We start from the raw sequence: 12,557 nt of genomic DNA, 5'->3' as shown, positions 1-12,557 counted from the left end.
GTACTCAGACACAGTGATGATTTGGGTGAAATGCTAACATGCACACAATAATGACAGCCAGGTGTTTAGCAGGTAAAATGTTTACCTTGTTAACAATATTTTAAAAATATAAGTGTGCTAACATTTGCCTAATAGCAATAAACACAATGGGATCATTTTAAATTTGGCTTCAAGTTAGTGGTTAAAGGCCAGCTCCAGTCATGTTTTAAGACATACAAAATGCTCTGCTTGAATTAATAAATTGTGTCTGATATGTTTTTTCTGCAAAATACGTTTAATTACCTTTTAAAAATCCTCCCAAGGCATCTCTTCCTTCTGCCTCATTAAAACTTCCTGAATCTGCATAGGCCCCGCCCACTATGTGCTACGTTTCTCCTTTCGTAAAATTACAGCCAAAAACAAAACTAGTCTCTGCCATCGTTAACGTTAGTAGTCAGTAGTGAGTTTTCAAAAATTAGGATGACGGTTACAGCTGGCTCACGCATCACCGAAGTGGTTGCCATAGGTTGCACATAATGATATGCATAACGTCACCCCGTCCATTCACAGGATTGGCTCCTCAGGTTTGTGACGTCTCAAACCTGCCAATCTGAAAACGTGTTGTTCAGCCTGTCCTTGGTACACTGCAGTTTAAAAGCAGACAGGCCCAGCCATGGAGATGACTGCTGATGTTGTCCCTTATATGTCTTGTAGCACATGAAAAACACCACATGGAGATGTTCACAAGGTTAAACACTTGATTTTCACTGGAGGGGGGCTTTAACAAAACTCCAGGATCACCAAAGTTACTACGCTTCATCCAGCGGAAAATATGAATTTGTCTGTGCACATTTGTGGAGTTAATCCAATATTTTTGTAGACCAGCTGACCAACACTGCCACAGAGCCATCATCATTAGGCTAAAAATATGTTAAACTAGTTTCTTTTAATGTCTCATTAAGAGAGACTGGGTCTAAACAAGATTGAAGATATTTGGCTAAGTGGATTTTCACTATAACTAATGGACTGTAGATAAAGGCCCACTCAGCCTCAAACTCCCATGTGCCAGTCTGAGTCCTGGAAACCATTAGCAGAGGAAATCCAACGAGCTTTCTGAGCAGCATCTTTAATGTCGTTTCTCTGACACACACGGCACATCTTCACGTCAATGAAAAGCCTGAGGTGCATTTGGTCTTCTAACTTCCTTAAAGTAATTTCATGAGTAGTTGAGTCAGGGAACGTGAAGTTAAAATGTTTCAGGCAAATTATTTTAAAACAGGGGTTCAGCTGTTTAACGAGACTGAGCTCATCCATGTTTTACAGAGAGGAGAGGACTTGCATCCATGTTGTGTTCAAAGTGAGTTGACTTTAGTTGTCAATCAATCAAATTCAATCAATCAAATTTTATTTGTATAGCGCCAAATCATAACCAGGGTTATCTCGAGACACTTTACAGAAAGAGCAGGTCTAGACCGACTCTTTGTTAAGTTATTTAAAGAGAGGCCCAACATGAATCCACCATGAGTAGCACTTAGCAATTCGGCACATTGGCAGAAAAACTTCCTTTTAACAGGCAGAAACCTCGAGCAGAACCAGACTCATGTTGAACAGCCATCTGCCTCGACTGGGTGGGCCGAACATGGGATAGAAGGAGATGCAGGATAGAGACAGGCAAAGAGAGCAACAACAACATATGTTCTTGTTACCACAACAACATATGTCCTTGTTACATGAACAACAACAGACACATACTTATGGTGACAATGCCAATAATAGTGGTAGACTAGGGTGAAGATTAGCAAAATAAATAAATAAATAAATAAATTAGCGAGAGAAGCAGAGTAATGATAAAGGCTGAGGTAATCGTAATTGTAACAGTTGAAGTCAACAGGTCTACTATTAGCATTAGCAGCAACAATAATGATACTATGGGGAAGGCTGATGTTAGTAGTTGTTGCAGTCGAGCAGGTCCACAGCAGCAGGTGGTCTGCAGCAACGATCCTCAGGAACCTTCAAGACAAGGGAGCACAAGAACTCCCGGGAAGATATGTGGTTAGTAATGTTAATGGGACCAGAAGATACAGAGTTAATGAACTGCATTAATATGACAGAGAGAGAGAGAGTCAGAGAGAGAGAGAAAGAGAGAGAGAAAGAGAGAGAGAGAGAGAGAGAGAGAGACAGAGACAGAGAAACACAGAGAGAGAGAGAGAGAGAGAGAGAGAGAGAGAGAGAGAGAGAGAGTCAGAGAGTCAGAGAGAGACAGAGAGAGAAGCTTGGTGTGTCAGATCCCCCTGGCAGTCTAAACCTATAGCAGCATAACTATGGGCTAGTCCAAGCCTGAGCCAGCCCTAACTATAAGCTTTATCAAAGAGGAAGGTTTTAAGTCTACTCTTAAAAGAAGAGAGGGTGTCTGCCTCCCGGACCTTGACTGGTAGATTGTTCCAGAGGAGAGGGGCCTGGTAATTGAAGGCTCTACCTCCAACACTACTCTTAGACACTTTAGGTACCACAAGCAGGCCTGCATCCAGGGAGCGCAATGTTCTAGAGGGGTAATATGGCACTATGAGCGCTTTAAGATATGATGGTGCCTGACCATTAAGAGCTTTCTAAGTAAGAAGAAGGATTTTAAATTCTATTCTAGATTTTACAGGAAGCCAGTGCAGAGAGGCTAATACAGGAGAGATGTGATCTCTCTTCCTAGTTCTTGTCAGCACACGTGCTGCAGCATTTTGTACCAGCTGCAGAGTTTTTAGTGACTTATTAGGGCAGCCTGATAGTAACGAGTTACAATAATCCAACCTGGAAGTAACGAATGCATGGACTAGTTTTTCTGCATCGTTTTGAGACAAGATGTGTCTGATTTTTGCTATGTTGCGAAGATGAAAGAAGGCTGTCCTTGATATTTGTTTTATGTGGGCGATGAAGGACATATCCTGATCAAATAGAACTCCCAGATTCCTAACAGTAGTGCTGGATGCCAGGCTGATGCCATCTAGGGCAGCTATATCATTAGAGAAAGAATCTCTAAGGTGTTTTGGGCTGAGCACAATAACTTCAGTTTTGTCTGAATTAAGTAGCAGAAAGTTTCTAGTCATCCAGATCTTTATGTCCTTAAGGCATGCTTCTAGTTTAGATAGCTGATTGGTTTCGTCTGGCTTCATAGATAAGTAAAATTGAGTATCATCTGCATAACAATGAAAATTAATGGAGTGTTTCCTCATGATATTACCCAGAGGAAGCATATATAAGTTGTTTGTTTAAATGTTTAAAGATCTATGTATAATTGTTAAACACAGACACACTGTTAAATTAGAAACCAGCCAGGATCAGATGATGTCAAACTGTTCAAACCACACAAAGACAAAGTTGTCCTTTTTTGCAGAAAAATTTTGCATCCTTATTGTTGAGGGCTTTCTGCTTTACTCCTATGTGCTGAACCGACGTTACTTTATTTTTATCCCATACAAAGAATGCAAAAAGAGGAACTAAATGGTGCCAGACCCCCCCAGCCTGTTCGACTGCCACATCTGGCCCGTGAATTTGAAACACAAGAACGTCCTGAAGCACCTCTCTGAACAAGTAAACAATGAAAATGATTTATAGCCATGATTTACATCAGTTCAGTCAGACAACTCATGTTGTTATAGTTTGAATTGTTTATTGCAGCAGCAGAACATAGCTTGTGTTTGGTGTCTAGGCTCCAAGCTCATCACTCCTCGCAGATTTATTTTACATGCAGAAATTGAGGAGTGATGAGATAATATCTTAAACCCCCTATTCGGAGCCTACAGGTGGATGCTGTGGTGGTGGTGGGGCTGAAAGTAAGAGCGCAGTACTGGTGCAGGGCAACGATGGCAATGACAGAGCAGAGGGAGAGACAGGAAATCTTGCAGCTTAAATAGACCGCCAATTGGGAGGAAGTGTTTGTCAGGTGATGTGGAAGTGACGTATATCAATTATTAAATCAGTGCAGCTTGAGTTGTCTGCCTGAACTAGCTCGCAGGCGTCGCTCCATTACTGTGGAAACAGCTGCTCCTCTGCTTCCCTTCCCCTGCCTCATATGGCTTTAAAGTTTTATTTAACAGAAAAACTGCACAATTTACATGAGGATGAAGCCTACAATTTACATCGCACCTGTATAACTGACACAACGAAACACAAGTGATATCAAACGTTTTGTGATATCAATAAAACTCATGACATAATACATTTCCTGGAAAAAAAAGATATGGATAAAATGAACGATCCACTAAAATGTGTTAATCCAAACAAATTGCAATAAATCAGATACTCTGACACATTAGCTGTGTCCCAATCCAGGGCCTGCAGCCTTTGAAGCCGTATTTGAAGGTCGATTGTGTCACAGCGATGCGTCGAAGGCTGTCCCAATTCGAAGGCTCCTTCAAATTCGTACTCCGTTTCCCCGGCTGCGAAGGATCCATCAGGTGCATCCTTCGCGGCCCACCATATCCCGAGATGCATTGCACGCCAATTCAAATTAAATGAAAATTCAAAGGACTTTTAAACAGCCAAGGAATACACTTTAAAATGTCAAAGTTTTTGGTTTCAACTCAATCAAATAACCAGCGTTACACATGTTTAAGAAAACAAAAGGGCCCTTGAAACAAATTATCTTTAAAATAATAGGTTAACTTACTCGACGTTAGTTATGCTAGCTAGTTAGCCCACTGGCTAACTGTTTCTAGGCATTTGGTGATGCAAGGGTAGACAAGACTGTCTCATTTCAGTTCGGCTTTAACGTTCTACGCAGGCTATGAATGGAGCATCCTCTGTGGGCCGCCTCCCTCGAAGGCTGCAGCCCGTGAATTGGGACACAGCTATTGATGCAAATATCATTAATATACACCACAACTGCTTGTAGTTACATGTATGGCTAAATTACAAATTTCAAATATATATGTAGACATAGATTTTACTGTTTCAGTAAACTAGTTTACAGTGCACTTTAAACTGACAGCTGAGTAAAACCCTGAATACACTTGAAAAACTGCACATCCCTTATATTTCCAAGAATAACTAAAGTACACTACATGAACACTAAGGCTAACAAAATTAAAATTACAACTAGATTTGAAACTTAAAAGATGCAGGTAAACTTCAATCCACCTTTGACTCAACAGTTAGCACGGGAGAAGTGACTTCTAAACAAATAGGACAAGAACTAAAGGGAGCTCTGCTCGGTGAGTCATGTGATGATGAGGTAAGACTGCATGTCAGAACGAGTCACCATGGCAACCACAGATTATCTGATTAATTAATGAACTTTTTTACAGCATCACCAGCTCCTGTTGTTAATCACTCACGCGCTGTTTGGCCTGCAGCTAACACACACGCAAACACACACACAAACACACACACACGCACACACACGCACACACACACACACACACACACACACACACACAAATGGCCTGATTGAGGCAATAAAGTGTTCAGCTCTGTGTGTGTGTGTGCGTGTGTGTGTGTGTCCCGTCCTCAGGCTAACTGGTTTGTTAGAAATCAATGACATGGGTGTCATAAAAGCAGTATTTCTTTTCATAAAAGGAGTCAGAGCATATGCTGCACCCTGAGGCCTCATGTCCACTTCTTAAACGCTCGTTGAAAAGTAATGATTAAAACTTTGAGTCTGCACAAACGCAACACAAGCAGGACAACATTTTTTACTCTCATACACATTAAAGACAACCATGCATCTTATTTTCAATAATCTTACATGCAAATACAAGAAACATGGTAAACAAACTCATCCTTAGTTATCCTATATTAGTATGTGTGTGTGTGTCTATTAAAGTATATATGTGTTTCATTTTCTCTCCCCTTTTGTCTTAGGGGATCTTTGACATCCGTTTCAGTAGTTAGTCAATAGCCTCGAAAAACACCAACAAAACAAACATACATAACACAACACTGCAGAAAATCACTGCATGAGAATAAACACACACACACACACACACACACACACACACACACACACACACACACACAAACACACACTTTCAACGTGCAGCTTCTTGTTCATAGTTTAATTAAGATCTGTGTCTGATTATGAAACTCCCCTGGGAGTTTAATGCTCGTATTTTGTCTGTATGTGTGTGTGTGTGTGTGTGTGTGTGTGTGTGTGTGTGTGCATGTGTGTGTGTGTGTGTGTGTGTGTGTGTGTGTGTGTGTGTGTATGTGTGTGGGCGCATGTACGTGTAGGTGTGTTGAAAATAGAGAAAGGAGCCGAGCTACATTTCAGGGGCGTGTTCTTATCTGCCTTTTCATTGCATAATCAAACATTCATCACTAATTATGTCGCAAATGTCAATAAGACTCGGCTTAGTGCAGTAAATTTAAATTGTCTGTCTCTGAGTGTGTGTGTGTGTGTGTGTGAGTGGGTGGCAGTGTGAAAAGATTCCTTACACCTCTTTCAGTTTTTCATAAGTGGGTTAATTTATTTGCTCTTAAGCACCGGAGCCTTCTTCACAGCAGACATCTGACTTGTCACAGCAGGAAGAGCACAGATGAAACATATTTCATTAACAATGGCTCAGTTTCATTTAGCGTCGTAATGAGTCATTCCAGTGAGACAGCATGCAAAACACCAGAGCATTGGAACGAGCTCACCTGCTATGACATGCCAATACGTCTGCTGTAAAAAATGTCAATTGTGCGTGTTGGCTCAATGTCACACTGGCATGGCTGACTGTGACACACGAATAGAACAGAGTCATGGTTAATGTTATTAGTCACACCTGTGCTTCTCCTACTATGACAAGTCAAAATGTCTGCTGTGATTAATGTCTCGTAATGAAAGTGGTAAAAGTATTAGTAGATGATTTACATAAGTGATAGTGGTAACAACAAACTTTCGATACTGTGTTACGTGTGAAAGTATTGTGTTGAGTTAACTAAAGTGGGGTACACACTACAAGATAACTGGGACGATTTTTGGCCTGATTATCCACTTCCGAAAATCCTAAGCAAAGTCCCGATTTTTTGATGGTTGTAAAGATGATCTTGCCAGATGTTCCTGAGGTGTGAGGTACGTTACGAGTGATTTTACTTCCCCCGATCTGCTCGTAAGGCTGTCGTAGCCACGGCATTCAATATTTACGATCCGATATCCTGTTGTGGGTAACCCCGAGGCCAGCCGAGCATGCAGTCTGTAGATTGTCACGTGGAACGAAACAATAGCCAAGGGGTGCTTTTTCTTCATGAATTTTCAGTAAAAAGTCCAATCCAAAAGTCCAAGTATCATTGTCAATTCTTCCTGCCCGTTGTCCGCCATGTTTGTTTATTCTAAAGTCTCATTTGACGGCAAGAGTTTTGTGAGATTTCCAGCTTTGAGAGTTGGACTCTGGTTGTTCGTGAATTAATCTGTTAGTGTGTGGTGTGCTGTTTTTGGCGTAGTCGTTGCTCTCCACACACTATAGGAGCAAAACTGTTAAATCTATAATTATATATCGTCGTGTGTGTGGGCCAGGCATTAAACCGACAATAACTGAATTACTAATAAATGATGTTATGAAGTTATTGACAAATTAGTTTTTCTGTCCACCTGGTTATGGACAGAATATTAGGTCAAATTTCACTCTCTTTTAGCTCTGTTTTGGTCTCCTCCACCTCCTGATATCTGACTCTTTATCAGCTAAATGCTCCACTAGGTACCTGCTAGTCTCCAACTGCAGGTAGGGTACAGCAGGAAAGTAAAAAGTGATAAGGGTAAATGTACACTGAAAGAGGCAAGCTAGTCACTCAAACAAGTTCTCTTGTCGGCACTAGCTGTGAATAAACCCTATCTTAAAGTTTGTGATGAGGGATCCCACTTACTCTTAAAATGTATTTAAAAGTGAATGAGACGCTAATATGAGGCTTTAGGCTGAGTAAGATGTTGGCATGAACCAGTTACTGACATTTTAGTGTCAAATGTCCTCTTCGTTTTAATGTTCCTTCAGCACAGCCTAGCATAATTGTAATGTAATTGCAATGTCAAAAGGTCTAAAGAAACACAAATAAAGTTATTATAATGAAGAAAATGTTTCTAAAGAGTTTCCTCCCTTTAGAAACACTGAGTCTAAACTGAGCACCTAAAATGTGTGCTACAGTAGGCCTTCTGTACTTGTTTAAATGTGTCTTGTGTAATAATATGAAGAATGCAATGAACTTTATTTGTATAACCGAGCACATTCCTTAAAATGTCAGCAGGCCTATAAAAAGATAGAACAAGCTGCTGAGTTTTGACTGATTTAAAGCATTACAAGGGTTCACTGTTCTGGGGCAAACTTTTCCAGCGAGGTGTTAACAGCAATTCTTTTTTTTTTTTTCATTAATTATCTCTCCTTGTATTTCACAAAAGGTTTTTAATAGGCAGGTGGAAAGACTAAACACATTGTTTAACTTTCTCAACATTCCTATAGTAACATCATAAACACATGTACACATTTTTCAAATATTCACCACCATTTCTGGAGGATTTTAGGATTATTGAAGGATTTAGTGAAACACATACACTGTCTGTCCGCCCCCTCTCCATGCTCTTTCCCTCCTTCACTTCTCACATAAGGATCCTATAAAGTTCCTTCGGTCCTGGCCAGGCGCATGCGCAGTGGCAGCCCGGAGTAGCGTGTGTAGTAGTATTATTATTGTGAATGGGGGGGGTTGGAGGTGTGGGGGGTTGAGGAGGGGGTATTTTGGGTGTACAGTCACAAGAGCGACTCGACGGAGCCAGGAAGTAGACTGCTGATGCGTTCAAGTGCAGCCGGCATTGTCGTACTTTTGAAATTTGACAGCTGTGCTGAACCGATGTAATAAAGTCACAAAGAAGAAAACAGATCAAAGAGCTTTGAAGGTGTATCAACTACTGATGGAAACCGGAATTGTAACTGACGGCTGGCTGTGCTGTACCTTGTATGCTAATAGGCTACATGTTCTAACTATTATTTTTGATATTCTTTTTCATTTATCTTTGTTTAATTGTAGCTAAAAGATTGACGCATTTTTATAAGCTACTCAAACAACTTAAAGGCTAAAGTTTATATTTGTCGTTTAGCGGCTAAGAGCTCCAACTTTTGACTGATGCATGGATAAAAATGCGAGTTAGGCTCAATGATGGATATTGGCTTTCATTAAAGCCGCCAAATTGTAGGCTATACTTACATAATTCTTTGTGCTTAAAGGATTTTTTGAGTCCCACGTCTCTTGAATGCACACACTCGGCGGGCCCACTGGGGAGGAGCACTTGAAAGTTGCAGGTAGAGCAGGCACACAGACAGAGAGCGCTCATTTGTTGCCGCTTACTTGAGATCACACGCTCGTCAAAGGAGAGAGAGAGGGAGGTAGAGAGACACTGAAAGAGCGTGAGGGAGAGAGAGAGAGGCAGGGAGGGAGAGCCACACGGTCAAACTGAGCTTTATCTATCGCGGTGGGTCACTTAATAAGAGCCATTTGGAGCCAGAGGCGACCCGGAGCGCGCAGGAGCCGCAGCCAGACGCAGATCATCACAATAAGAGCAGCAGTGATAATCTCAGAGGGCAGCAGCAGAGAGCACATTGCTCCACACAGGGAAGAGAAAAAAACATACACAGACACGGAAGAGAAGTGAGTGAAAGAAAGCAGAGTGAGGGACGGAAGGCTAGGCAGACTGTTTAACTTTTACACAGCGGGATAATAAAAGAAAAAGAGCTGAAAAGTGAGAGAGAAGAGGCCGGACAGTGTTGGTGAAGATGCCGCGGGTAGTCCCGGACCAGAGGAGCAAGTTTGAGAATGAGGAGTTTTTCCGCAAGTTGAGCAGGGAGTGTGAGGTGAGTGTGCTGCTTCTACAAACTGGATCCATTCTGTTACACGGCGGAAATAAAGACAGAGAAGCACGCTGGCGGGTCTGATTGTTCTAAACATCATACATGTCAATTCATTCAATTGCTCTCACTTCATTCTCCGACAGTTTAAGCGGGAGGATCAACACCTCAATACAATCCTCAAAAATGTACAAAAAGTGAACAGCAGTGTTTTGTAATGAGCACATTTCCCTTTTATTCCTCTTTTACTTTTGCTCTTTTCTTTTATTTATTTTATGTTCTGATTAATCTAAAACTCGAAAGAGTTGTAATTTAAGTATTTTCCTTTTTCAATAGATGTATAATTTTTAATGAAGAGTAGAGAAAGAAAGACCCATTTTGCTTCAAATCAAAATTCCAGTTGCTTATCATCAAATTACACTTCTGGTGATGAGCACGGCATTCAGTGTAAAGCAGCCCTATGTGGAGTGTTTTCTATCCCAGATCAAACACATAAAATACACTGAGAGTATATTACCATACATGAAAAAACAAAAATGTTTTTCAATGTCTGTGTTGTCTTTTCCCCTACAGATTAAATATACTGGCTTCAGGGACCGGCCTCATGAGGAGAGACAAGCCCGCTTCTCGAACGCCTGCAGGGACGGACGGTCAGAAGTGGTGAGTCCACAACTAGATATCCCCTTATTCTTTGTCTTGTCCTTGGAAAACTAGAGAGGAATGTAGCACTAAATGCTGATTAAGATTTGACTCAAGGAGAGAAAGAAACAGTGTTCATGTGTGTGTTTATGAGAACGTTACGCTGCAGAAATGTATTTTTTTGGCTCAGTTTTGGATCATAAAAGTTTAAATCTGTAGGAAGCATTAATCTCAAGCTGTCTCCATGTTAAGAGATAAGTGAGCTTTTATTGTGAGAACACTGAGTTCAGTTTGTGCAGCAGCACAGTGAACATAGACTGCGTGCGCTGTGTGTGAGTGTGTGTTATGATTTGATGTGTCCTTGCATAAGGAAGTAGACGTGTTATCAGTCATGTCTTTACTTCACTGAGAGGCTCATGACTTCTTCTCTCTATTCTCTGCAGCTGCAGTCATCATTGTCTCAACACACATTAGTGCATGTTAACACACAGACACTTAAAGGTCACAACAAACACCCTCAGGGCAGCAATTTGGAGCCTAAAATTGGTCACTCCAAGTAAACATCAGCTGTCATGTCTTATTTTGGTCCAAACAGTAAACATGTAGTTAATGAAGTAGAGTTACAGTGAGTGAGCCGAAAAAAGAGGCATCTGTATGATGTGTTCAATATTTACTTTCACATTCAAAATGTTTAATTTAGGTTCGAGCTGAAGCAGTTTAAATGAAAATCAATCAGCAACTATTTAACTGATTATAATTGATAGCATCAAATCACTAGTGTCAAATATCCTGGTGAAAATGGCAAACAATCCAAGGTTTCAGCTCCCCATTTGCGAAGAGTTTCTGCTTTTCTTTGACGACTCTATAACCGAACTAAACATCTTTGGAGTTCTGGTCAAGCTCTAAAAAACAAGCACTTTTACGTCCAGCTTAACAGTGATGTTTATTTTTTACATCAAACATTTTCTCATTGAATAATCAGATAATCATAATCATGAAAATAATTAATCAACAGAGCCCAATTATTGGAGAGAGATGTTTTTGTGTTTTTCTGTGTCGGGTGTCTGTGTCAGCGTTACAGAGAAGAGTTTCTCTCCTCATTTTCTTCTGTGGAGGAGGATCCCATAGGAAATTGTTGCAGTAGGAGATAGTTTGTGGCGTTAGTGTCGCAGAGTAAGTCTGTGCGCTGAATCGCTCTCCCTCCATTTCCTAACCACACTTCTCTCCAGCCGCGTCTCTGAATGCATCTGATCAGACAAAGGATTTTGAGATGGATGCCTCTTAAAGCAAATTCAAAACCATAGTGTAAAATATAGTCTAATAAAGCAAAAGTCCTGCATTCCAAATGTAATTTTTTTATTATGTCAAATTTTACTTAAATAAAAGTAAAACTACTAAAGATGCAAAATGGTCTGTCAAAACTGCATTATTATACGATGCATGTTAAAAATAATTTTGCAGATGTAAGCACTGTTTAATAATAAAGGTGGCTGCAATGTATATACTGCAGGTGATTTCATTTATTGTATAATAATGCATCACAATTTGCATGTTGATTTTAGGTTTTTAAAATCTAAATCTGCAAAGTAAAACTCAGAGATAAAAGTCGTCTGTGAACATGTCTGCCGGTTTTACTGTCTTCACGTTTCTGCAGACGTGAACACGTTTTCTCCAGACTGAACCCAGGTGACCTTTCATGTATTATTCCATAAATATGTGCTGTAGTGTTTGTGATGAGCGGTTTATAGTTTCATAACAAGGACACATTCATATTGTCATTATGTAATTACTGTATACACACTGTGTGAAGTATGCTTAAACTTTCTATTAAACTATGTCCTCAACAAAAGGTGAAGTCAGGTGAAACGCCTACAGGCTGCTGGCGTAAACACACACACAGACACAAATACACACACGCACTCACACCCAAATACAAACACACACACACACTCACACACTGGGTAACTTCTGCCTTCTTAGTCATCCTCGAGGTATTTTTCACAAACATGCTGTCACCATCGCAGGAGGGGGGAGGAGACGGGGGGAGCACATCTAGATTTACCATCTTTTAGCAGGACATGATGCGTCTGTCTGTCTGTCTGTGCATCCGTCCGTCCATCCATCTGTTTGTCTGTCCTGACT

The 12,557-nt window shown here is 40.6% G+C and overlaps 1 protein-coding gene across 4 annotated transcripts in view; it reads left to right on the top strand.

Annotated features, from left to right (window-relative positions):
- Positions 1 to 9,270: 9,270 nt before the first annotated feature.
- Positions 9,271 to 12,557, top strand: part of cbfb (core-binding factor subunit beta) — a 34,974-nt gene continuing 31,687 nt past the window's right edge. For all 4 annotated transcript variants that reach the window (XM_069686395.1, XM_069686393.1, XM_069686392.1 and 1 more), the window contains exons 1-2: positions 9,271 to 9,782; positions 10,350 to 10,436. In XM_069686395.1, coding sequence (XP_069542496.1) covers positions 9,705 to 9,782; positions 10,350 to 10,436 — 165 coding nt within the window. In that variant the 5' untranslated portion in view covers positions 9,271 to 9,704. The remainder of the gene's footprint in view (positions 9,783 to 10,349; positions 10,437 to 12,557) is intronic.

Source organism: Semicossyphus pulcher, unplaced genomic scaffold (assembly GCF_022749685.1).
Source record: "Semicossyphus pulcher isolate SPU_LCO1_2020_fin unplaced genomic scaffold, fSemPul1.0.p SCAF_8, whole genome shotgun sequence".
Lineage (NCBI taxonomy): Eukaryota > Metazoa > Chordata > Actinopteri > Labriformes > Labridae > Semicossyphus > Semicossyphus pulcher.
Note: the sequence above shows the minus strand (reverse complement) of the source record. Positions and strands in the feature narration are given on the sequence as shown.